The 26674-nt window shown below is 46.5% G+C and overlaps 1 protein-coding gene across 2 annotated transcripts in view; it reads right to left on the minus strand.

Annotated features, from left to right (window-relative positions):
* Positions 1 to 26674, minus strand: part of ZC3H3 (zinc finger CCCH-type containing 3) — a 127533-nt gene that overhangs the window by 37473 nt on the left and 63386 nt on the right. For both annotated transcript variants that reach the window (XM_054633846.2, XM_054633838.2), the window contains exon 5: positions 5067 to 5260. In XM_054633846.2, the coding sequence (XP_054489821.2) occupies positions 5067 to 5260 (194 nt within the window). The remainder of the gene's footprint in view (positions 1 to 5066; positions 5261 to 26674) is intronic.

A 26674-nucleotide genomic window follows, 5' to 3' on the forward strand; every position in this document is an offset into this window, starting at 1 on the left:
GAAACTGAGCTTAAAAGTGGCCAAGGCATTGAGCAACCCCAGAGAGAAAGAACTAATCTGAAAAGAGGAAAGAATTGAGGAATCCCAAAGGCAAAGGACTGAGTAAAAAAGGAGCAATGGGACTGAGATCAAAAGGGACCAAGGGATCCCATAATCCCAAAGAAAAAGCACTGAGATTGAGAGAGCCAGGGAACTGAGATCAGAAGAGGTAAGGGACTGAGCAATCCCAAAACCAAGGGAATGACTTCCAAAGAGGACAAGGGATTTAATTCAAGATGGGTAAGGGACAGAGCAATCCCAAAACCAAGAGATTGAGATTGAAGTGTCCAAGGGATTAAGCAATCCCAAAACAAGGGACTGATCCTGGAGAAGCCAAGGAATTGAGCTCAAAAAGAGGCAAGAGATTGAGCAATCCCAAACCCAAGGAATTCACCTCCAAGGGAGTGAGCACAAAGGGATCCTGGCACCAGCAACACCAAAACCAGTGGAAACCTGAGGACAGCAACATTCCAAATTTCCCTGCTCTCACACCTCGGTGCATTGGGCTGGTCTCTCCTCCACCAAAGTCTTCCTTATCCCTCCAGTATGATCCCAACATACTCAACGTGCGTTGAAGACAGAAGACAGGGTCATGATGAACAAACAAGAAGTTTGGGATGTTACCATGGACATGGGGAAAAGACAAAGCCTGGCACAGTGGAGCAAATCCTCCCTAATTCCTCTTAAAATTAAAAGCAGAGACAGGTGATGGATGGTGGAAACATTCCAGACCAGAATCCCTCTTTTCCTTCTGTAAAAAAGAGTGGCTCAGAGGAAGGAGCATCCTCACAAGCGCTGGGCCAACGGCAGCGCTGAGCATTTCATCATCCCTGAAAAAGTTGGAAGCATGATTCCATGACATTCAGCACTTCCAAAATTAGTTGATAAACAGGGAGGCCAGAGAGCACTTTCTTCCAGCTCTGTGGAGTGTGGAGTTCTTCCACTGCAGCCCAAATTGTGTCCAGGAGCATCCGTCACCTGTCCCCAGCCTGATGCAGTGGAGGAGGGAGTCCAGAGATGCTACAAGGGATGGCGCCAGGCTGGGAGAGTGAGGAATGTCCAGCTTGGAGCAGAGAAGGCTCTGGGGAGAACTGAGAGCCCCTTCCAGTGCCTGAAGGGGCTCCAGGAGAGCTGGAGAGGGACTTGGGACAAGGGATGGAGTGACAGGACACAGGGAATGGCTTCCCACTGACAGAGGGCAGGGATAGATGGGATACTGTGAAGAAATCCTTCCCTGTGAGGTTGGGGAGGCACTGGCACATGTTACCCAGAGAAGCTGTGGTTGTCTTATCCCTGGAAGTGTCCAAGGCAAGATTGAGTGGGGCTTGGATCAACCTTGGATAGTGGAAGGTGTCCCTGCCCATGGCAGGGGGTTGGAATGAGATTCTTTAAGCTCCTTTCCAACCCAAACTATTCCATGATTCCATGACCTTCCATCTCCGCAGCTGGTTACCTTTGCAGCAGAGAGGGGAAACTGAGGTAGGAGGGGATGTTACACAGCAGGATGGAGATAGGAAGTGCATCCAGATGCAGGGAAAGTCCCTCCCAGTTCTGGAAGGCTGAACTCAGCCACGTTTTAATTAATAATTTGTTTCTCTGGGATCAGAGCCACCATCACAATGTGTGGGAGACGCCTCAGCTTGAGAGGACTTGAAACTCCTCTTAAGCCTCCACCTTTGGGAGCTCAAACTCCTGGTTATCTCCAAGGCTCTGGAATCTATGGTCATGGAGACAATTTGAAACTCCCAATAAGTAAAATCACATTGTTTAAGGTCGCCGGCTGTCACCTCTGGAGTCCCCAAAGCCATCAGCCTTTCTCCAAACAAGAGCTAAAACCTCAGCATGAAGAAATCATGCAGGTGATGATTTGCCCATAGAAAAATAGCCTGGACTCCTGGAAAACCCTGCTGGAGCCAGCCCCAGCTCACAGAGTGCAATTCCTCTCTCAGCAGCAGCGGCGGCTCGTGCAGAGATTGGGGTCAGGGCTGGTTTCCGGACAATGTCAAACCTTAATTTGCTTTCTGCTACTTTCAATCTTGTATTTCCCCTTCTGTATTTCTTTGTGAAACACTACATCGCCCAGGACCTTTTGCTTCTCTCCCTGATTTCATGGAAATTCCTCAAGAGTCTGGAAAATGCCTTAGCAGCTGGAGAAAGAAATGAAGGAAAAGTTCCTTGTGAGAGGAGAAACCTAATTATTCTGGTTGTTTAATTAATTGTCAAGTAGCCAATGCTTTCCACAACATCCCACTGATGATTTTCCAAGACTTCTGCAAAGTGAAAAAATACATGGGTGCTGAAATACCAGTTATCCCAAAGGGAAAGAGCCTTTCCATGTGTGATTCCACATTTTTGTCTTGCCCAGGGATGAGCAGAGTGTGTTTAAGCTCTGGGTTTTCTTCTCCATCCTTGCTTGAGCAATGAATTAAGCCACATGCAAGATCCCTATCCAGCTGGAAAGACAAAAAAAAAATGTCTTCTTACTTCTATATTTTAATTGCAGTTTTCCAGACACAAGTGTGGAAGGTGCAGAAATCCTTTGGGAGCAGAGCCACATATGGGATGAGAGCAAAGTTCTCAGCAGCTGCACAGGCCGTGGTGATGCTGTGATTGCTCCAGGGAGATTTTTTATGTTCAAACCACCTCCAAAAATTTTTTCTGGTACTGCAGTGACACTTTCCTTGTCCTCAAGCCATGTACCCTCCTCGCCTCTCCAGCACCAACAAAGCTGATTCCAGAAGAGCCATGGAAAACTGCTCTTCCCATTGCTCCGGGTAGCCTCAAGATTGATCCCAATACAGCACAAGGATGCAGGAAGTGCAGCCCCAGGATCAAATCTAACTCACCACCAGCATCCATCAATAAATCACTTGGGAATGCTACGATGGTGTGGATGGATCGGCCCCAGTGCCTGGCATCAGATTTTGTACAGTAGAGATAAAAATCCCCAACCCTATAAATCCGGGGAAAGAGCAGAATTATAACCCACTGGAAGTAAACTCGAAGCTATTAAACTGTCAGGAGCATTTCCCATCTCTCCCCTATTCCAAACACACGGTGCCTGGCACTGAAAGGGAAAGGAAAAGCCGTTTTTTTCCATCTTTTAAATAAACTTTGTCAAGTGTTGAAAACACAGAGCGTTGAGCAAACGTTCGCAGCCGATGAGAACACACAAATCTTCCGCCCTGCCAGGCCCAGTTATCCTAAGGCAAGAGGAATCTGTGGAATCCATCCTTGGGAAGGAGGATGAATTGTGGGGAGAGATGAAAGATGACATGAAAATACTGATTCACAGCAGCTCCTCAGGTTTTGTGGTTACAAAGCCAACTTCCTATGTGGAAGGGGGAAAGGGGCAACAGCAAAATAAGGAACACCTTCAAAACAATAATTAGATGGGACTGTATTTATGAGGGAATAACCCTGGAATGGATAGCCCTCCTAAGTGGGACTAATTAAACCCAATTCTCTGAATGAGACCTCACTAGAAGACATGGTTTCAGTGAGAAAGGAAAAATGCGGGAATCACATCTCTTCCATGCCCTGTCACCCCAAATCCCCTCAGGTACCCCCCACAAGCAATTCCAAGGCCTGAATCAGCAGAAATCCTCTCATGATACATTTGGCTTCATCCCTCTTGCAGAAATTTGCCTCTAAGTTGGTGTTTCTCTGCTTGGTCCCAATCCAGTGATGGATATTCATGGACAGGCCGAATCTATCAGCCTTTGCTGAGTTGCCCAAATGAGACTTTGCTCATTTGTCTATTTCCAGACAAATTTAGAGACTTTCTTGCACTTGGATAAATAAAAAAATTCACCTTCTTGCTGGGAGGCAGGACCTTTTCCACCCATGTCCTCCCCAAGAAGAAGGTCATTAGCCTGTTCTTAAAAAAAATCTTTAAAATAATGGTGATTTCAGAGCCAAATGAGTCCAGCATTTCATCATCCTTGTCCTTGGAAAGCTCTCCCACCAATTTACGCCCTTTGGTTTTTGGCTGCTCCACCTGGCCATGGAGAGATATCCTTCCTTAGCCTGGCAGCTCCAGATCTTCCACTTTTCCAGTCCTTCCAGCCATCACTTCTCCCCAGGACTCTTCCTAGTGATCCAACTCTGTCCTGAAATACATCCCCTGCTCCATCCAACAACATCCCTGTCCATGTCCTGGGGTTTCACCCCTTTTCTTCCATTCCTGCAGGATATTTTCTGTCTTTAGTGACATCTTCAATGTCCAGAGATGGTGCTTAAGGCAGAACCACCCTCGAGCTGGTTTTGTGCAGCCAATTATCCTGATCCAGTACCAGTAGCAAAGCTCTTGGAAAAAATCCAAAATTTTTTCCTATAAACCTCTGAGCTGTTTTATGGCTACTTTTTCTGAGTCTCCAAACTCTGATCCACCTTCTCCAGTTTAACTATTCCTAAAAATTCTCGAAAAATCAGTTAGGGAGCAAAAATATTTTCTCCCTAATTTGAGACCAAAACATTTTAAAAATACTTTAAACACAGTTAAAATCTGCTTTTTTTAAAGAGTCACACTTGAGACGTCAAACACAGGAGGAAGTGAAGCACAAATTTAATCAAAGCCATGATGTAAAGTTGGGAATTCATCAAAATGGGGCATCATTCCACAGTTATCTGCAGAATGATCTTCCCAAATTTTTAGGTCCATATTGAACGTAATTTGATGAGCATCTCAAGCACATTCAACCTCGTGGTGCTGTTTGAAGTTATCCAAGACTTTGCCTGTTAAACCAAGTTTAACGGTGCATCTCCACAAGCTTGAATTAAGTCTGACTTAAGAAAACCTCAATTCTCCTAAACTTTTAATTTCTCCAATTCTCCTAAACTTTTAATTTCCCCTTCAGAGCTACTATAAAGCAAGAACAGCACTCACCACCATGGGATGTCCACCACCTTCACATCTGGAATTCTATGAGGCCAGAGGATGAGTCACAACCCACAGGCTGCAAATAAACAACTAAAAACTGAACTCAATGGATTGTGGACATGAACTGGGACAAATTCCTGCTCACCTGCTCTGATGGGAGTTTTGGTGCCCAGGTCCCTGGCCCGGACAGGGCTGCTGGAAGTTTTGGAGAGTTTGTTGGCCGACACCTGGTACATGACGCCGCCGATGCAGCGGAAGCCTTTGTTCCTCCAGCGCTGCTGGACGAGCTGGGATTTGTCACCTTGGAGTGAGGGTCGGATCTGGTTTAACAATGGGGATCTGCAGGAAAAATAAATTCAAGGTCAGCCCAAATTTGGGATCATGTCACAAAGAGGTGTTACTTCATGAGTGAACCATGGGATCAGAGAGTCATGGAACGGTTTGGGTTCAAAGGGACTTTCAAGATCATCTCATTTCAACCCCATTCCCAAGGGCAGGGACAGCTCCCACTAGAATGAAGGAGATGTATGGAAGAAGCAGGGATGTTCTTCCTGTTGACAGAGGAAAAGCTCTGATTCCTCATGACTAATACCAAAAAAATTACCTTCAGGGACTCTCCCCCAACTTCTCCCATGCTTGCTTGCACCTCTATTCCCAGAAGAAACAAGGAAATGTGGATGCAATTCCATGAGAGAATCAGCAAGATGAGACCTTCACTGAGCTTAGCCAAGTTTTATGGACCTCTACAAGCTTTGACATCCCTGGAAGTACATCAAAGCCAGGTGGGTTGGGACTCTGAGCAACCTGATCCAGTGGGTGGCATCCCTGTCCATGGCAGGGATTTGGAACTATATGGTATTTATGGTCCTTTCCAACCGAAACATTCCATGAGTCTGTATCTTTGCTATCATTATTCCTGTTATGAATCAGATACCACAACTTTAATATTTATATTCTGACCCCAAATTTGGCTCTTGGAAGGATTTTCCTCAATCCATGCATGGGATAAATCACCCAAGAGCATTTCTATCCCCCACCAGTCATCTGGAGCTGATGCTGGACCTCAGCAGGGTCTAGTGGGTGGGGCTGGGGACCTGTTCCCACCTCCTCAACTCTCCCTAAATTCACAAACCCAGTATTGAGTCAGTGGGATGGAAACGGATCAGGAATCACAATCCAGTTACTGTTGCCCATAACATTATTCTGAAGGCCCCAGTAAGTTCTGAAGTGACACCTGAGGGATAAATGTCACAGAATCCCCAAATCTTTTAGGTCTGAAAAGACCTCCAAGGCCATGAAGTCCAACATGTGACCGACCGATCACCACTTTGTCAATTAGACCAGAGCACTGAGTGCCACATCCAGGAATTCTTTGAGCACCTCCAGGGATGGGGACTCCATTCCACCTTGCTCTGGAGAGCTCATCCCAATGTTTAACAACCCTTTCCATGAAAAAATTCCTTCTGATGCCCAACCTGAACCTCCCCTGGCACAGCTTGGGGCCATCTCCTCTCATCCTGTTGCTGGCTGACAGGGAAAAGAGGCCAACCCCCACCTTGCCACATGTCCCAGAGAGGCTCCTCTGTCACCCAAAATCTTGTCCACTCCATGACCTGATACCTCCTGCATCATCCCACCCCTCCCAATCTGCAACGCAGCCTCCCAGCTCATTCCTATCCATCCCCCATTATCCAAACAGAGCCACTGCAGCCAAATCAAATCTCCTCCAATATCAGTCGCCTTCCTCATTTAGCGCTAATCCAAACAGTAATTTGTTTATGCAAATTAGAGCTCTAATTTTGTATTAGCCCAAACTATGCTCATAATGCTATTAGCAGAACGTATATAAACCGCGCATTACCGGAGAATATCCGTAAATTAAGATCCCGCTATCCTATCAGCGGAATGCAAACCCCGATGAGCATTTCCTTTAAATGAACATGTGCTCCAAAGAAAAAGAGAGCTGGAAAATGGAATAGTTACATTTCCTAATGCTGAGCGTGACAGCCTATTCATTCCGGAGGGCTGTTGCCACTGGCTACCGAGCTCGGAAAATTTGCTGCCTAGTTTTTGTGGAAGGGGATGGGAATTGGATAAATTCCTCATTTTAGTTCCCCCAGGGTTTCTTCCTCATGGAACTGCTCCAGAGAGGAGCATCACATCTTACTGACTTGCAAAGGAGTCACGGTGGTGGTGTTGTTGGGTGAAGGGGGTGACGGCATGAAGGACACTTGGGTCACTTGTGGATCACCCAGCACATCCCAGAAAACTCCAGCAAGGCCAAGGATATCCAGCAGTGGCTGCAGGACCTGAAGAACGGCCGTGTGGCCGTAGCAGGGGCAATAAAAATAATATCAAATATCAAACAGCCGGGAGGGTGACAGAGATGATTCTCACCCTCTACTCTGCTTTTCTGAGATTCCATCTGGAGTTCTGTGTCCAGCTCTGGGGTCCCAGCAGTATAAGGATGTGGTTCTGCTGGAGCAGATCCAGAGGAAGCCATGGAGATGCTCTGAGGGCTGGAGCCCCTCTGCTCTGGAGCCAGGCTGGGAGAGCTGGGGGTGTTCAACCTGGAGAAGGGAAGGATCCAGGGAGACCTGTCCGTACCTAAAGGGACTCCAGGAGAGCTGGAGAGAGACTGTGGAAAAGGGATGGAGTGACAGGACACAGGGAATTGGCTTCCCACTGCCAGAGGGCAGAATTAGGTAAGATACTGGGAAAGAATTCTTCCCAGGGAGGGTGGTGAGGTGCTGGAATGGAATTCCCAGAGAAGCTGCAGCTGCTCCATCCCTAGAAGTGTCCAAGGCCAAGTTGAATGGGGCTTGGAGCAACGTGGGATACTGGAAGGTGTCCCTGCTGGATGAGCAGGGACATTCTGGGATTCTAATGAAGGTATTGCAAAACACCACCATGGTTGTGACAAGACCCATCCCAGCTCCATCCATCTCCTCTTCCTCCCAGAGACACATCCCTGGGGGGATCCCAGGATGCTCCATTCCTCCATTCATAGGGGCTGTAGTGCCAGTGGATTTGGGGCTCCTTTTTCCCAGTTGAATCAGTCCCTTTAAGGACTTCTGTAATTCCATATATATTCCCTATATGTTATCTCTGGGTAATACATAGAGATATCCACACACATCTATTTCCATATAGATACACGCATAATTGAATATATATACCCTGAGTGTATGTATTGAAATACAAGATCTATATATTATATAGAATAACAAATATTGATACTTTCATACATAAATCTATATATTATCACCTGTATTCTCTGGGCCTCCTATATGCATCAATTATCTCTAGATACTATTGAATATATGCACTGAATGCATATATTCAATTATATGTATTCAATAACATCTAGATATGTTCAATATATATATTTATTAATACTTAGAGATAATTTATATGAGGCCCAGATACTGTTTTTATTCTTAGCACTTTATATTATTCATATATTATTGAATACATAGAACATATGTTGAATTACATGTATTCACAAATACATAGGTAATACATATAATATATAGATATTGTTTTCTATATATTATACATTTCATATTTTTCTTAACTCTAGTAGAGAGGAGGGAAGAAGTCAGGGTTTCATCCAACATTCCACACTCTGGTTTGTAGGGAAAGGTTGGGATGTGGCACAGCTGTGGAAGCAATCAGGGCATGGATACACAGATATACAGATCTATAGATCTATAGATACACTATAGATATATACAAACTACATGCAGACATATATATACATAAAGGATAAACATATTTAAATAGATATATGTATTTAAATAGATATTGTATCTATATAATTATATCTATATATTATATGTAGATATATTCATATAGATAAAAATATTCTATATCTTTAGAGATACATTCAATATCTATTGAATATAAATTTACATGTATGCCCTAATACATTATATTATCACATAGACACACATATATGAGCTAATACATTAAATTAAATCTTTTTTGGCTGCAATGTCAATAAAATTCAACCCACTCCAAACCCTGCACAGCCCCAGGGGCTGCTCACACCCCGTAGGCCTGACTTACTGGTTTAAGCACCAGTTTAACACCCAGTTGGTTGAATCCCTCACATCCTCAGGATATTTATTTTCCTGCCTTCCTGCTCTCAGATCACCAAAGTGGTCACACACCTCTCTCATCTTTAGAATTCCTTAGGGATGGCCAAGCTCCAAACTGAGGGAGCCTCCAAATGCAGACACAGCATCCGAACATCCCCACTGAGGCAGGGAGTTGGAACAGGATGATTGTTAAGGTTCCTTCCAATCCATTCCACGAATCTATGATTTTTTCAAGGATTTTGACGAACAACATCAAAACTCATCTCATTCTCCAAAGGGAGTGGGGCTGAACCTCCTCTAATTTAAAGTTGTTGTATTTTTGAGGAGACAAGTGACCTCTGGGTGGTCTTCAAGCAAAGCTTCTGCAGAACATCTGCTCAGGCTGCCGAAGCCCCAAGGGTCACCAAACTGAAGCCATGGAATCATCACAGAATTCTTTGGGTTGAAAGGCATCTTCAAAATCAGTTGGAAACCAAGTTCCAATCCCCCTCCATGGGCAGGGCCACCTTCCAGTAGAACAGGTCACTCCAAGCCCCATTCAACCTTGAACACTTCCAGGGATAGGGAGTCCCAACCAGGAGCTCAGTTTGAACTCACTGGAGGCTTGGCTACCTCCATTTCCAACTTGTGGACAGTGCAAATGTCCAAGCAGCGATGTCTCCTCATCCTTTTATATATATAAAGTAATACTTATTAGAATATTTACTGTATCTATTATTTATTATATTAGGCAGGACATTTATTATATTATAGGAGCCTTAAGAGGTTTAAAATTTAAGGCAAGTTATGCTTTATATGGAAAAACTGAGTCCACACAGAAGAGCGGGAAGGGAACTCAACTTCCCAAACTTCCCTTAAACTTCACCTACAGGAACCCTTTATTTCCCTCTGAATCCAAGTTGTTGCTCCCAAGTGCTTGTGTAGCCCCAACACAGCCACCACTGTGTGTGTCCCCCTCCCTCTTAGTGACATCCAAGCTGGTGGTGGCAGGGAAAAGCCACCGGCGAGGGCACGGAGCCAAACGCCCACCGCTTTTCATCGGCGGTGGGATCCCAGCTCTCCGTGGAATTGTTACCCTAATGGAAAGGACGGCCTTTGGAAATGAACTGTATTGACAAAAGAGGATAAAATTAACGAGATAATAGCTGGGCCAAGGATCTGAAGAATACACTGGGCCCCTCGACACGAGGGCCTTGTAATTCCCTTTCTGCTGCGCATCCCGCGGATCTAAAGAGTCCTCCCGTCCGTCCACAAGGCCCCGCTCTGGCAGGAAATTTCATTAACGCTGGAAAATAGGAAAGGTATTAAGCGTGGATAATGAAGGCTAGAGTGTGAACAGTGCCTTAAGATAGTCTTCTTTCTAGCCTTTGTAATGGGAGGCATGAACTTTCCCTTCAAATCCATTTCTAATCCATTTGAAATACTACAGCAAATTATCTCCCCTTCAGCCCAAGAGCGGCCGGCCAATTTACTCCGAATAGAAGTGACAATGCTCCGGAATTTATCGCCATAACCTTGACTACACAAGGTTGAGGGTTGTCTTTCCCCCACCCCCAGGGTGGACAGCGGAAGAAAAATTTTTAATGAAGAGGGGGTGGAGGAACGATATAAAAATGTTTAAAAACGGCAGCGTAGCTGGTGCAGGTTCAACGTCAACTACGGGAAAATCAGAGCCCGATGCTAAAAATGTTACAAAGGGAGGTTCCAGGCTGATAGAACTCTTAATGCCAGGTTGGATGGGGCTTGGAGCAACCTGGGCTAGTGGAAGGTGTCCCTGTCCATGGCAGGGGTTTGGACAAGATGATCTCTAAGGTCCCTTCCAACCTAAAACATTCCATGATTCTGTAGGATGAGGTTCAGGCTTTTCCAGTGCATCTCTTGAAGCAGCAGCAACTTTGCCTCACTCAGAACATTTCATGCTGTTTCTTAGTAGGTGCTTGTGCTGACCAAGTCTGATTTCCCATGATTAAGCACCACCCAGCTGTGTCCTTCAGAGAATTCCAGAGGCATTTAGGTGGGAAAGATTTTCAAAGATCATCCAGCCCAATCATTCCCCCAGCACAGTCAAGGCCACCACTAAGCCACATTCCAAACTACCGGGATGGGGATTCCACCACTGCTTTGGGCAGCCTGCCCAACCTTTCCATGAAAAAAGCTTCCCAATATCCAAACTAAACCTCTCCTGGCACAACCTGAGGCTGTTTCCTCTTTTCTTGTCTCTTGTTCCCTGGGAATACATCCTGAATCCCCACCTGGATGCACCATCCTGTCAGGGAGTTGCTGAGAGCCAGAAGGTCCCCTTCTGAGTCTCCTTTTCTCCAGGCTGAGCTTCCCCAGATCCCTCAGCAGCTCCTGGTGCTCCAGGCCCATCCCCAGCTCCATTCCCTTCTCAGAATGGAGCTCCAAACCTGTTCAGAATGGAGTAAAACGACCAAAACTTCAGCCAGGAGCTAGCAAGTCATCCTGGGAAAATACATTCCCTCTTCAAATAATCTATATTTAAGATTATTATTTTATATAGTAATCTAAATAAAAAAGAAAAAAAACTGGGAGATTTCCAAGCCAACATGGAAAACAAAGGTTAAAAACAAGGATGAGTCGCTCCAGCCTGCTCAGATTTAACACCCCCACCCCTCATCAACACAAGACCATGTGATCCAAAAACCCCACCCAAACTCCCACCAAAATTCCCCTACACTTGAAATGTAACATTTTTAGAGCATTTGATGTCTCTAAGTCAAACACAACCCCACGAGCAGAGCAGGAACACCCCAGCGGCGTTTCCAGCCGGCTGAAACGGAGAGGATTTCCTGGCACTGGCGGCAATACAAGTGGCTCTTAAAGAATGGTTTTCTTTTACTACTGGATTTCTTCTTTGGGCTTAGCTTATATATATATATATTTTTTTTTTTTGAAAGTAATCCTTACATAGTCAGAAATCACATTTGCATGCTGGCATTTGAATCCCGAGGAAAGAGCGGATCATCGCGGGGGCAATGGTTACGGAAAGCAACAGGGAGAGAGGTGAGGAAGGAGGGAGCTTGTCTGCCACAAGCCTGGAAAGTGGCAATGGAAAATCCTCATTCAGGAGGGAAAAAAAAAAACCCCAAAAATCGCATTTTCCTCAGTCATTCATCATTCCTTAGCAAACAACACAGGATTTAGGGCTAGAAGTGTTCCTCAAACACACCAGGAATGCTCCAAGATGCCCCTTGTAAGCTTCTCCATCTCTATCCTCACCCATCAGATGCCTGAAGACCCCAAACCTACAGCTAAAAGCAAGTAATTCCACTAAAATGTTTGATTTATGGCATTTTTATCAACATTGATGTTTTCTCTTTAAAATAATAAAGGTCAAACCTCAAATAAACACTTTCTACATTAAGATTTAATTTATTTGAAGAACCTGATTGGGATAATTCAAATCATTCAGTCCATTGTTGATGATATTTGAGGTTGGAAAAGTGATTGGAAATTAAAAATAGAAAGGGATATGTCTTTTCCCCACATACATCCATAAATACAGAGGATCCACTAGTTTAAAATACACAGTGATGGGCAAAAACGCATTAATTTACCCATAAACAATTCCCTCCTTTCAATAATTAGTTCTAATTATGAAACAAACACTTATAAAAACCCCCTATTTTAATTTGGTTCAATTGAATCTGAATTTCCATTCAAATGCAGCTTAATGTTAATCTCAAGGAAAAAAAAATAATAATCCAGCCCAGATCTCATTTAGCATTTTCAAAACCTGGGAAAAATTATGAATTTCAATGAGCACCTATTAAGCCCCTAATTACCTAAATAAAGACGTACCTTCCCAATAAATCCCCCTGACCTGGAAAGGAAAATAGTTGCAAATAAATTTAATGGTTATCAACCAATGAGAACAGAGATTCCTCCACAAAAAAAACCCCAGAAAATTAGAAACATGGCATTACACCTGCAATGAAGTGTTGTGGAGGAGATTTGCATGGTTTTCCCCGGTTTCCAGATCCCATAGCAGGATGTCTCTTGCCAGTCCTTACGTAGACTGGATAACTTTTCAAATAATTCTGCTTGGAAAGACCCAGGTATGAACAAAATATCCTGCCTGATCTCCTTGTAGTGGCTTCTCAAAGGGCTGCAAAATTTACAGGCAACTTTGGGCTAAAACGAGGGGGGGCATTCCACAGAATCATGGGATGGTTTGGGTGGGAAGGGACCTTCAAGATCATCCAGTCCAACCCCCTGACCCCATGGGCAGGACACCTTCCTCTATCCCAGGTTGCTCCAAGCCCCACCCAACCTGGCCTTGGACACTTCCCGGGATGGGACAGCCACAGCTTCTCTGGGAATTCCATTCCAACTCCTCCCCACTCTCACAGGGAAGAATTTCTTCCTAATATTCCATCTAACCTTGACCTCTGGGAGTGGGAAGCCATTCCCTGTGTCCTGGCTTTCCATCCCTTGTCCCACACCCCTTTCCAGCTCTCCTGGAGCCCCTTCAGACACTGGAAGGGGCTCTGAGGTCTCCCTGGAACTTTCCCTTCTCCAGGCTGGACATTCCCAGCTCTCCCAGCCTGGCTCCAGAGCAGAGGGGCTCCAGCCCTTGGAGCATCTCCATGGCCTCCTTTGAATTTGCTCCAGCAGCTCCACATCCCTTTGCTCTCAGACCCCAGAGCTGAGGCAGCTCTGCAGGTGGGATCTCACCTGAGCAGGGTGGAGGGGCAGCAATTCCTCCTCTCCTGCTGTGGGATGAGCCCAGGACACAGGGAATTTTTGGGTTCCAGCACACGTGGATGAGACACATTCAGTTTTTGATCCACCAACACCCCCAAATCCTTCTCGGGGCTGCTCTCAATCCATTCCCCATCCAGCCTGGGTCTGTCCTTGGGATTGTCCTATCCACTTGCAGGATGTTGGCCTTGGCCTTCCCAAGGTTTGCACTGGCCCAGCCTGTAACAGTCTCTCTGGATGCCATCTCTTCCCTCAAATGTCATTATTCCCTCCCACTGGATTTATTGCCATTTCCCTCTGAAAGCCATTCATCCCCAAGCTGCCATCCCCTTTCATCTCTCCACTGTGTCCATGAAAAGCCAAAGCTCCAGATGGAACTTGGCAGCTCCTGCAGGACTCATGATCCCACTTCAGGCCAGAGAAAGCCCTAAAATCCTGCCAAAACCTCTCAAAAAACACACAAGATCCAGTAACACCTCGAGGAGCTCAAAGCAGTGGGAGAGGAGAGCTCTCCTAAATCCCTACTATTGTTTGTAACCCAATTCATTCCTGCGGGAGATGGAGAGCCTGGATACAAACCCAGCTCCATGTGCCAAGCACGAAAAACAGGGAAAGAATTTGCCTTGTGACCAGCCATGCTGAAGGATTGGTGTGGCCAGGTAAGGAGGGCAGGGATGGAACTGTCCTGGGAGAGCTGGGAATGTCCAACCTGGAGGAAAAAAGTACCTAGGGAGACCTCAGAGCCTCTTCCAGTGCCTAAAGAGACTCCAAGAGAGCTGGAGAGGGGCTTGGGACAAGGGATGGAGGGACAGGGAATGGCTTCCCACCGCCAGAGGGGAAGGAAAGATGGGATATTGGGATGGAATTCTTGGCTTCGAGGGTGGGGAGGCCCTGGTACAGGTTGTCCAGAGAAGCTGTGACTGTCTCATTCCTGGAAGTGTCCAAGGCCAGTTAGGAGAGGGTATGGAGCAACCTGGGATGGAGGAAGGTGTCCCTGACCATGACAGGGGGTTGGGAACTTCAAAATGCCTTCCAACCCAAACAATTCTTTAAGTCTGTGCCAGGGCCTCCCCACACTCACAGAGATGAACTCTTCCCCAGTATCCCACCTAATCCCTAATCCCTTCCTTCCTCCACCACTGCCCTGTTCCAGGGCTTGACAGCCCTTTCCATGAAGAAATTCCCCCTGATATCCAATCTAAACCTCCCTTGGCACAACTTCAGGTCATTTCCTCTTGTCCTCCCCACTCCCTGACAGCCCAACTCCAAACCACCTCCTTGCATTTCCCTCCAGCCCTGGGCCTGATCCCACCGACAGCAAGCCACAGGAGGATCCTCGGAAACAATTCCAACTTCTCCAGCAAAGTTTGCGCTATGAGAGCACCTCCCTAGAGATGAGACAAAAGCCCCCTCTGGAGAAGACAATTTCCCAACATAAAGCTGTTTTCAAGGTAGGTCAAGTCTCAGCCCAAACCCCCCTGCCAAGGTCCCGTTAAACCGCTTAGGCTGAGCCTGAGAATGGAAATGCTGACGGTCCCTAATACTCGGCTTTCCATCCCGCTGCTCTAATGCTGGCGGCGGATCAGTGATTACACCGGGAAGACCAGGAACTATTGTCCCGTTAATTAGATTCCTTTTACCCCCATTAGCTCAGGCGATTGGACAAAGTTCATTAGGGTTTAACTCTGATTAGCTGAAATGGAGCTCGTGGCACTCCACGCAGGTGTTGCCAGATTCAGTGGCTCCGTTTTGGGAAGCTCCAGGACCTGTGTCCACGTGGATTAATCCTTAATCCCTCCCAGACAGTGTCCTACCACCCTCAGTGATGGGCTAAAACCAGAGGGAAAGCGAGAGCAGCTCCTAGACCTTCCCCTGTCCTGGCACAGAAGTGATATTCCTCCCTCTGCTCATCCCTGTAAATCCCATTTCAGAGCTCTGGATGTGCTCCAAGCACTGGAATATCCCAGGAAGGCTAATTGCCGAGGATCATTCCAATGCTGCGTCCGTATCCCTACCCAAACGGTTCCAACTCTGAATATTTATCACAATAATCACTCAGACACGGAGCCAAATCCCACTGGAGGCTTTCCCTTCTGCCTGCTTTCCAAAAATACCTGGGATAATTGCTTTTTCCAAAGATATTTTCCCTTTAAATGCTCCTTTCCTCACGCAGGAAACAGCAATAATATTATGAAGAGCCAGAACAGCTGATACATTTTAATTAAAGCAAATATCTCGGACAAAGAGCAGGATTCCATGGAAAAGCAGGAACTCAGCATGGAAGAGGTTAAGAAGTTCAGTGGCGCTGTGCTAAAGGGAATTATCCGCTGGGAAAACACCAGCTACTGTCTGCCTCTGGAAAACCCCATGCCCACAGCTTGGACTGAGGATGGATACATGCACGGGTGATGCATTTTGAAAACTAAATTTAAATTTGATTAATTAATTAAAATTTAAATTAAATTTAGCTACAAAGGCAGAGAAAACAGTGAAAAAATTATTTTTTTCCCCTTAAAGAATTGGTTTGCCTGACATTATATAAAACTTAAAGAGTAAATAAGAAATTCTGATGTTGACTCAAACTTACTTCTCCAAATTTTAAGCAGGTGGTTGTATATCTGTCTGGTGGTTTCCTTACCATTTATAAGCTGACCCACAAAACAACTGGAGCAGTGTTGTCAGCTCTGATTCCTTGGTGTGAATTCTCGGCATCCCTGTAATTCCATGATCCAGTAAATATTCAATGTCAACACTGTCTATACCTGGATAAGTGTATACATAACACATATGGAATCATGGAATCATTTACATTGGAAAAGATCATGAAGATCATGAACTCCAAGATCATGATCACAGTCTAACCTGTGACTGGTCCCAAACTTGTCACCCAGACCAGAGCACTGAGTGCCACATCCAGGCATTCCTTGAACACTCCAGGGAGGAGGACTCTACCACCTCCTTGGGCAGCATATTCCAACCCTTTCCATGAAGAAATTCCTCTTGATGTCCAACCTGAACCTCTCCTGGTGTAGTTTGAGGCCATTTCCTCTGTTCTTGTCTGTTGTTCCCTGGGAGCAGATTCCCATTCCCAGCTGGATCCACCTCTTCTCAGGGAGCTGTGGAGAGCCAGAAGGTCCCTCCTGAGCCTCCTTTTCTCCAGGCTGAGCCCTCCCAGCTCCCTCAGCCACTCCTTGGTGCCCCAGATTCTTCCCACCTCCATTTCCTTTCCTGAACACATTCCAGCCCTTCCATGTCTGCCTTCTGAGGGACCCAAAATTCCCTCCAGGACTGAAGGTGTCCCAGCACTACCAGAACAGGGGGTTGGACACTGCCCTGGGTCTGTGGACACAACATGGCTACTACAAGCCAGGTGCCAGTGGCCTCCTTGCCCACCTGGACTCATGTTTAGACACTGCCACCAGCACCTCCAAGTCCATTTCCATCTCTCCAGCCCTTTATCCACAAGACTGGAGCATTCCATGAAATTGTTGTGATCCAATTGCTGGATCCAACACTTGGCTTTGTTGACCTTCACACCGCTGGACTCGGCCCATCCACGCAATTTCTATACACATATAAAATACATATTATATATATTTTATAAATGTAGACATGCATAATTAATAAACACAGATCTATAAAAATTTGGATCTGCTTCCAAGAGAAGGAGGAATAAAAAAAAAAAAAGGTCCAACACTTCTGAGAGCGCCAGTCCATCAGATACTCACCAGGAAGACACTTAAAGGAACTCAGCTCCGACTCTGAATATATGGAACAATATATTCAAAGGATAAAAATGATTCAAAGGCCCCCATCAAGGGGCAGGGGGTTGGTTCCTTGTCCTAATTGCATCGCCTACATTCCAAAGGATATCACTCCATTATTAAAGGGTCGAGACCATTTTATGTGCTCACATCTCTTCAATTGGAATTTGGATCAATGGATGCATTACAAGCTTTGCCTTTAAGAGCCTAATAAACAACAAGATGGAAAGGAAAATTCGCTGGAAGATGACGCTTTTAAAAATCCATTTCCAGGGGAGAAAACGGGACGTGGTGAAGGGGGGTGCAACTGAACCAAAAAGCTGGAAATAAAGTTGAAAAGGTCAGGATAAACCTGAGAAAAAAAGGGAATTCTGCCCCTCTGCCCTGCTCAGGTGAGATCCCACTTGAAATTCTGCATCCAGCACTGGGGCTAACATCAGGAGGATGTGGAGCTGCTGGAGCAAGTCCAGAGGAGGCCATGGAGATGCTCCAAGGGCTGGAGCCCCTCTGCTCTGGAGCCAGGCTGGGAGAGCTGGGAATGTCCAGCCTGGGGCAGGGAAGGTTCCAGGGACACCTCAGAGCCCCTTCCAGTGCCTGAAGGGGCTCCAAGAGAGCAGGAGAGGGACTTGGGACAAATAACGGAAAGCCAGGACACAGAGAATGGCTTCCCGCTGCTAGAGGGCAGAATTAGATGGGATATTGGGAGGAAATCCTTCCTTGTGAGCGTGGTGAGGCTCTGGCACAGGATGCCCAGAGAATCTGTGGTAGCCCCATCCCTGGAAATGTTTGGGGTGGGTGGGATGGGACTTGGAGCAACCTGGGACAGTGGAAAGTGTCCCTGACCATGGCCGGGGTTTGGAATGAGATGGTATTCCCTGCCAACCTAAACTATTCCATGATTTTATAATGTGGATGCTTCGTTGAGATGGACAACAAGCTACATTTATAAAATAAATATAAATAAATAAAATAATTTATCAGTAAGAAAATTAATTTATCAAGAAATAAAATAATAATTAAAAAAATAAATAAAAGCCCTGGCAGCATTTGCACTTCCAAACAGACCAGAGATGCTTTTAATCAGGGATTGTGGGGGAAAATTTGGGTAAGGTTTGGGTTTTATAGGATTCTGATGGCTCCATCAAAATTTGGCATATTGTGTTCAACATGTGCCCAAAGACCAAACAAATTAATTCTTGCTCTGTCATTAAATTCAAATTAGCCTTTCCCACACCAGACTCATACAGAGCTGTCTCACTCTGCTGACACCAGACCCAGAGCAATCCCCAAACTCCCAAAAATCTCCAGGACAACCAAAAAAATGGGGAAACCTTCCTAAATGAACCCAAAACTTGCCTCCAGCTTATAGTACTGACCCAACCCTCCAGATGGTGAGACGCAACTTCCAAGGCGACTTCCTTGGCATTATCATTCCCCTCTTCTCATTTTTCCATGGAGAAGTGGATGGAAAAGGATTTTTATGATGGTCTAGGCCATCATTATGTGCTCTGGAACCCCTCTCACCAGCAGGGAGGTACCACCAGCACCTCAGTTCCCACTGAGGGTTTGGTCCTCACGAAGCTGCTCAGCCTCCACCTCCATCCCAGGACTCCCAAATACCTCCATGTGGAGCAACTCTACTCCAATATGTCCACAGCAAATCCTAAACTGTCACTTTCTGAACCAAAGTTGGATCTAACACCTGACTGAAGGGAAAAGAGGAACAACCAACCAGATGAGCTTCTGAATTTATAAACAGTCAAAACCAGCACAAATGGATAAAGCAACAGCTGGAAGAGCTGGGAAAGTTTTTGTCATCCCACAGCACACCAAAGCTGGAGGAACACTTTTCCTGGGATTCCTGAAGGGCAGGAGAAGTTGTGAAGTTCACCATTATCCAGAGCATGGGGAAAAACATGCCCTCACAGCATTTATCCTGAGTTGATTTCCCTGGTTTTCACAGACGGGAAATAAAGGCAAAGCTTTTCCAGGGAAGAACAGCATGGACACCCACAAGCAGGGAATCTGCTGAGGGTTCTCCAGGAGCTGGGAGCTGGCCACCTCACTACATGGCCTGCATAGATTTCCATCCACATCATTAGGAAACGTCTTTTCTCCCCTTATCCAACCCCAAATAAATTCCTGTGACAAGAGGACCATAAAAGACCCCATATCCCAGGTCAGGACTCCGGAGGGAAGAAATCAAATCCATGACTTCAACATTCTGGATCCCTGTAATCAACTAAGCCACTAAAACTGATTAGACCCGCTCTGGTGCTATCCCATGAGCTGGGAATGGTGTGAATTGTGGGAATTGCTCTTCTCCCTGTCCCCAGTAGAGCTGAATGCAACTCAACTGGACCCAAGACCGGCACCGACCCCATCCCACCGGCAGGGAGAGGACGAAAAGCAGAGCCTGGAGAAGAAGACAGCGAGATGGCCGTAATTTATACTCTCCTGCCTCTACTTTATGGCTTTCTTAATTCGGCTCCTGCTACTATTAATGTAGTTAATGTTGAGATTATATCTATTTTCTGGCGTCAGGCAGTGATTTATCCAGGCCATTTTTCCGGAGCCGGCTCCCACGCTGTTAAATCAAGCGACTGCCAATTAAGTGCTGACTGGGGAAGTGGATGCAATCTTAACAGAGATCTAACCACAAATTAATCCGGGCGTTCAAGTTCGCAAGGCCGAAGCGCTGAGCCGTGCCGAGCTGGGAAAACAGAAAACAAAAACAACCCCCAAAACAACGGGGAAAAATAAAATCCGCCACTGACTTGGAGAAGGAAAGAAGGAAGTCGCCTTTCCCAGTGGGATGGTGCTCATCAGTCAAGTTTTGGGGGGGGTCACTGCTTTCAGGCCATCACCCAGCAATGAAAACCAGGCAGAAGGAGGAACTGCCTGGTTTGGATTGGGAATTCAAGAGTGGGTTTGGAAATACCTATCTGGCAGACTGAAGGTGGGAATGGGAGCTCTTTGACCAGCAGCTCCAGGTATCCCAGAGTTCATGCAAGATCAAGTTGTCTCCAGGTTTGTAGGAGAGTCCAACCACCTGCCCAGGGTTAATTTTTGATGTGAAATCATAAAATCCAGGAATGGTTTAGGTTGGAAGAGACCTTAAAGACCATCTCATTCCAACCCCTCTGCCATGGACAGGGATACCTTCCACTAGACCAGGTTGCTCACAGCCTCATCCAAATTGACCCTGAACGCTTCCAGGGATGGGACAGCCAAAGCTTCTCTGGACAAATCTCAAATTCCTCTGGATGTCCCAGTGTCCCAAGACAGGATGTGCCATGATCAACAACAGCAATGCCCAAAGGTTTTCAGGAGAGATCACAGAATGTGTGAGGCTGGAAGGAATCCCTGGAAGTCTGGCCCAATGCCCTGCTCAAGCAGGGCCCTCCAGAACCAGTTGCCAACCACCAGGTCTAGATCATGGCTTTGAACTGGCAGAGGGAAGGATTAGATGGGATATTGGGAAGGAATTGTTCCCAGGGCAGGTGGTGAGGCCCTGAAATGGGATTCCCAAAGAAGCTGTGGCTTCCCCATCCTTGGAAGTGTCCAAGGCCAGGTTGGACAGGGCTTGGAGCAACCTGGGATAATGGGAGGTGTCCCTGCCCATGGCAGGGAGTGGAACTCGATGATCTTGAAAGTCCCTTCCCACCCAAACTCTTCTATGGTTTTTCAAATACCTTAAGGGGGAAGATCTCACACCAAAGCTTGAGAGGTTCTGGGGTTCCCCAGTATCTTGGTGGGACTGGCTAGGCTCCATCACCTCGGATGCATCTTGGATACCAGCTCACATTTGCACATCCCTATGCCAGGAAGGTACCAAAATGCCCATGGAGCATCTCCATGGATGTCACTGTCTGCAGGACAGAGGATGACGACATTCAGGAGGTTCCCCTTCAGCAGGTGGCCACCAGGAACCACAGGAATGACTCCAAACCTGTTGTCCTGCTTTCAGAAAGAGGCAAAAGAGCTCTGCTCCTCCCCAGCCTGCGACTTGACCGTTAAAAATCCTTCCCTGCATCCGTGATTTGCCTCGGGAGCCATAAGGAAGAGCAATACACGACACTGAGAGTGATTATTAATAATGGTGAGGAGTCGTTGAGATAACAGCTCATGATAAGTGGGGAACATTTTTACAGTCCTTGAATATTGAGCAGGATTTTAAAAAATAAAAAAAAAAAAAGAGTAGGAGAAATCCAACCTATACATACAGGGCAGAATGAAAATTCTGAAGATCACGGTGTTACAGCCACACCAATGGCCAGGGATTAAATCAAAGGACAAGAATAAACAGGTAAAAGGCTGCAGTATGTCCTGACAGGTGAAAAGGGACCTTTGGGGAGGACGGGAGCAGCTGCCAGCTGCAGAAATCCAATCTGAGGGAAACACCATCCAGAGCTCCCATCATAAATACTCAATCAACAAGGACAAACGACTCTGCATCTCCATCACAATAAAAGGAATTGTCCCTGAAGAAGAGAAGGCTCCAGGAAGACCTCAGAGCCCTTCCAGTGCTTGAAGGGGCTCCAAGAGAGCTGGAGAGGGACTTTGGACAAGGGATGGAGTGACAGGACACAGGGAATGGCTTCCCACTGCCAGGGTTAGAGGGAATATTGGGAAGAAATTCTCCTAGGTGGCACAATGGGAGCAACCACCTGGCTTGGCAATGCACGAAAATCTCCAGCTTTCTGCTTTGCCTTGGGAACCCCAAAGTGGCTCCTTAGCATATGAGACAACCCACACCACCAGAATGCAGTGATGGGAATGGGATGATACTACTAACCCCAATATTTGGCTATGTGTGCTGGAACCTGGAAATTCCCCCATGTCCTGGGCTCATCCCACAGTTTGGAAAGGGAGGGAAGAATTCTGCCCCTCTGCCCCACTCAGGTAAGGCCCCACCTGCAGAGCTGCCTCCAGCTCTGGAGCCCAACATCAGAAGGATGTGGAGCTGCTGGAGAGACTCCAGAGAAGGCTGCAGAAATGTTCCAAGGCATGGAGCCCCTCTGCTCTAGACCCAGGCTGGGAGAGCTGGGAAAGTCAAGCCTGGGGAAGGGAAGGATTCAGGGAGAGCTTAGAGCCCCTTCCAGTGCCTGAAGGGGCTCCAGGAGAACAGAAGAGGGACAGGGATGGAGTGCCAGGATACAGGGAATGGCTTCCCACTGCCAGAGGGCAGAGTTAGATGGGATATTGAGAATAAATTCTTTGCTGTCAGGGTGGTGGGGCCCTGGCTTGCCCAGAGAAGCAGTGGTTGCCCCATCCCTGGAAGTGTTCAAGGCCAGGTTGGATGAGGCTGGAAGCAACCTGGGATAGTGGAAGGGAATCCCCGCCCATGGTAGGGGCTTGGAAAGAGATGATATAAGAAAGTCCTTCCCAACCCATATCATCTGATGATTCTATGATTTTTCAAAGCAATTAAAAATCCCAGAGTGGTTGAAGTGTACACAGGGACTCCAAGGGGATCTGGGGAAGCCTTTACCCAATTTGTGCCAGTCTCCCATGGAAGCTCTGCCCTGCTCCACAACTCCCAGTGCTTTCCATGAGCTGCAACGCCACACAATTATCCCAGCTTTACACTCAAATTAAGTCCTCAAATACCATCAGGGAATACTTCAAGCAGGACTTCAGAAAGTCCTTATTAATCTTAGCATTAAAATAATACACATTCATCTCCAGCAATAGGTGAGCCAGCAACCTGATGAATACATTACATGAAGGTTTTGCATTAAAAAGGATAAATTCCTAGAATTTAGCTGACAAAAACCCACTCACACAAAGGGATTCCAGGTCACCTTCACCATGACATCCTACTGCAACCAATTGGTGAGATTAGCTCTGAACCACTGCAGGGAAAGGGGCTGATGAGTTTGAATTATGCAGGCAGACTAAAAACTATTGATTATTGCAAAGTTGGTTTACTACCACCCTTAAACCTGGCCTAAAAGCGGTATTTAAACCAGTATTTAATTATGTAAGTTGGCTCCACAGCAGTGCAGTTTTTAGCTCTTCCTTTTCCAGTCTGAAGCCTCATCCAGGTTCTTTCTGGTCACATCATTAGTTATTTTGGGGGAAATCCACCACGGGTTAAGTGCTGCACAAAGAATAACATGAAGAACATCTTGGCCCCCGAGATCCAGCATCATAACTCACCCTTGGAACCAGGTCCTCGGCCAAATCCCCTGCTGCACTGACAATGTGCTTTAAATCACATTTTAACATTGATCCAATTAATACAGCTCTTGCTAAACCAGACAATTTCTGAGTCTCCTCCTGAGCATTGCGTGTTCTTGGTTGGGTTTAAAAGTGGCCAAGAAGTTGAGGTCAATCCCAACTCTTCTCTCTTTTCATCTTGATGGCGCCTAAAACCACTTGCAGGTGGTCCCTTCCCCAATAATTTACCCCCAAAAGTGACAATTCTCAACTGTGGGGATGCTCCCTCAGGTATGACTTGTTTTATTTCTTCCAAATCCCATCAGAATATCCTGGATCTGCCCATGTCCCACTCTCTGTGTCCTCAGGACAAACAGGTCGGAGAAGGAGCTTGTCCTGATTTTCATGATCCTGCCCTCATGTCCTTCCATGAGGAGATGCCAGGAGGAGCATGGCAAGGAGCTCACACTCCGAAGGGCTCAACAGGAGACAGTGGGGATGGAAAGGTCCAACAATGGGAAGGGAAAACTCCTGAAATGGGCTCATCTGTGGATGGGCAACATCCCAAGCCCACGGTGGCCATCCCAACCACCGTGAGCTCTGGTGGCAGCAACAGCATTTTCCCAAAGCTTATTTAACCCCATCCCTACATGGACAGGCTCCAACACCTTCCCACAATGTTGAAGCAACACTTTGTGACTTGTCCGAGCTGGTTTTGTGGGAAGTTTTGCCATGGGAATGTCCATCACAGATGACCCCAAGTGACCACAGCTAACAAGACCTTTCCACCATTGGAATTTCACCCATCTCCCTCTTCCCAGACCTCTGATCCTGCTTCTCTCAATTCATGTAAACAGATCCTTGGAGCTCAAGCAACATCCAACAACCCACAGGTAGGAGAAGCTGCTTTGAGCAGGATGAACCAGCTCCATTTATCCCAGCTGTCATTCTGTTTCTGAAAAATCAGAGGAAGAGACCGGAATGTCTCAAAATGAAAAAAAATCCCCACGTACAAAATCCTTTGAAAGCGGCTCCAAATTAAGAGCTCCATCGAGGCTGTCAAGCCCCTGCGAGCTGAGTCTACAGCACCTTCCCTGGGAAGAGGGAGCTCAGCCCATTTATTTGGATGATGAAAGCAAAGGGATCTAAAAATTGCACTCCTTCGCTAATGAGCAGCCGAAGGGATCCGTAAGCATAATTCCAGAGGCTGGTAATATTTTATATAATCGGCAAGTGGTTTAAATTGAAAAGCCCCAACTGAATCAATATTTACTGCATTGAAACGAAATGAATAGTAATAAGTCACTAAGCTCCCTGTCCTGTTTCATAAAATAAAAAATTATAAAAATGAGCACAGGCTCGGAGCGACCATCGCATCAACTTTTACGGCACTCGGGGAGTTGTAACCGACTGTTCTCATCAAATCCAAATTGTAAAAAACCTGCCTGAGGAAGCCTCACTTCAGCAGCGCCGACGGGAAAAAAAAGAGGGGAAAAATAGGAGGCGAGAGTTTCACCAACTCAGGCAAAAAGGCTCCCAAAGCTGGGCAAGCAGAGCATTCCTGGATGCTCCACAAAGTGCTTTCTACTGGATTTCACACAGAGGATTTGCCAAGATGCTCTCCCAGATGGATCCCAGCCTCCAGAGGATTTTGTCACAGCTCTGGATGTGGCCAATGCAACCCCTGCCCTCCCTCATGTTTGCAAGTTGGTTGGTGTCATCTGTGCACAGGTGGGAATGATGCAGATCCATGAGGAGCTGCCCAACCTGGGACCAAAAAGGTCCTGCCTAATTCCCTGTCCATCCACAAACTCATGGATGACACAGGATTAATGTCAGGGATTACAAACAGGGGCAGCACATCCAGTCAATCCTATTGGATTGAAACAGATTGCCCAGAGAGGGTGCGGACTTCCCCATCCCTGGAAGTGTCCAAGGCCAGGTTAGACAGGGCTTGGAGCAACCTGGGACAGTAGAAGGTGTCCCTGCCCTTGGCAGGAGGTGAAACTGGATGGTCTTAAAGGTCCCTTCCAACCAAAACCATTCCATGATTCCACAATTCTAATCCCACATCTTCACACATTGTACAAGGAAGTCCTTTTCCCTTCCTCCTTATCCTCAGCTTTTTACTCTTAAAAAATCTGTGAGTTCAGAAAAACAGACATAGAGGGGCTGGAGCGTGTCCAGAGAAAGGAATTGAGCTGGAGAAGGGTCTGGAGCACCAGGAAGTGCTGAGGGAGCTGGGGAGGCTCACCCTGGAGAAAAGGAGGCTCAGGGGGGACCTTCTGGCTCTCCACAACTCCCTGACAGCCAGGTGGGGTTTGGGATCTGTTCCCAGGAAACAAGGGACAGGACAAGTGGAAATGGCCTCAAAGCTGTGCCAGGAGAGGTTTGGGATGGGCATAAGGATGAATTTTTTCATGGAAAGAGTTATCAAGCCCTGGGACAACTGCCCCCAGCAGGGGTGGAATCACCTTTCCTGGAAGGATTTAAAAGCCTTGCGGATGTGGCACTTGGGGACATGGTTTAGTGATGACATTGGCAGTGCTGAAGGAATGGTTTGACTCAATGAGGGCTTACCCAGCCTCAATGATTCCATGATTCCACACCCTGATTTGAGTTGAAACAGCATTATTTTAGATGCAGAAGAGACCAGGAATTTTTTAGAGGGAGGGGACAGAAAAACATTCCCTCTGTCTCCCACAACTCCCACAAAGTTCCTTCCCGTGACACAAATAATGTTTTCCCTTTGCCCTCTTTTATCCCTGTGTTTAAAAAGGAATTTAAAGCAGCAGAGACATCACCTTCGACACTCCCTGCTCCTCCTTATTGAGCCATAAAACCTTTTTCCATATAAAATATCCTGAACTGGAATAGCTTTGGGGTTTCCCTGGAGATTCACCCCTCATTGCCTATGTTTACATCCTCTCCACACCAGAGGATGGCAGGAACACAGACCTGGATTCACTACCAACAATTCCAGAAGCAATTGTTAA

Source organism: Agelaius phoeniceus, chromosome 1 (genome assembly GCF_051311805.1).
Source record: "Agelaius phoeniceus isolate bAgePho1 chromosome 1, bAgePho1.hap1, whole genome shotgun sequence".
NCBI lineage: Eukaryota > Metazoa > Chordata > Aves > Passeriformes > Icteridae > Agelaius > Agelaius phoeniceus.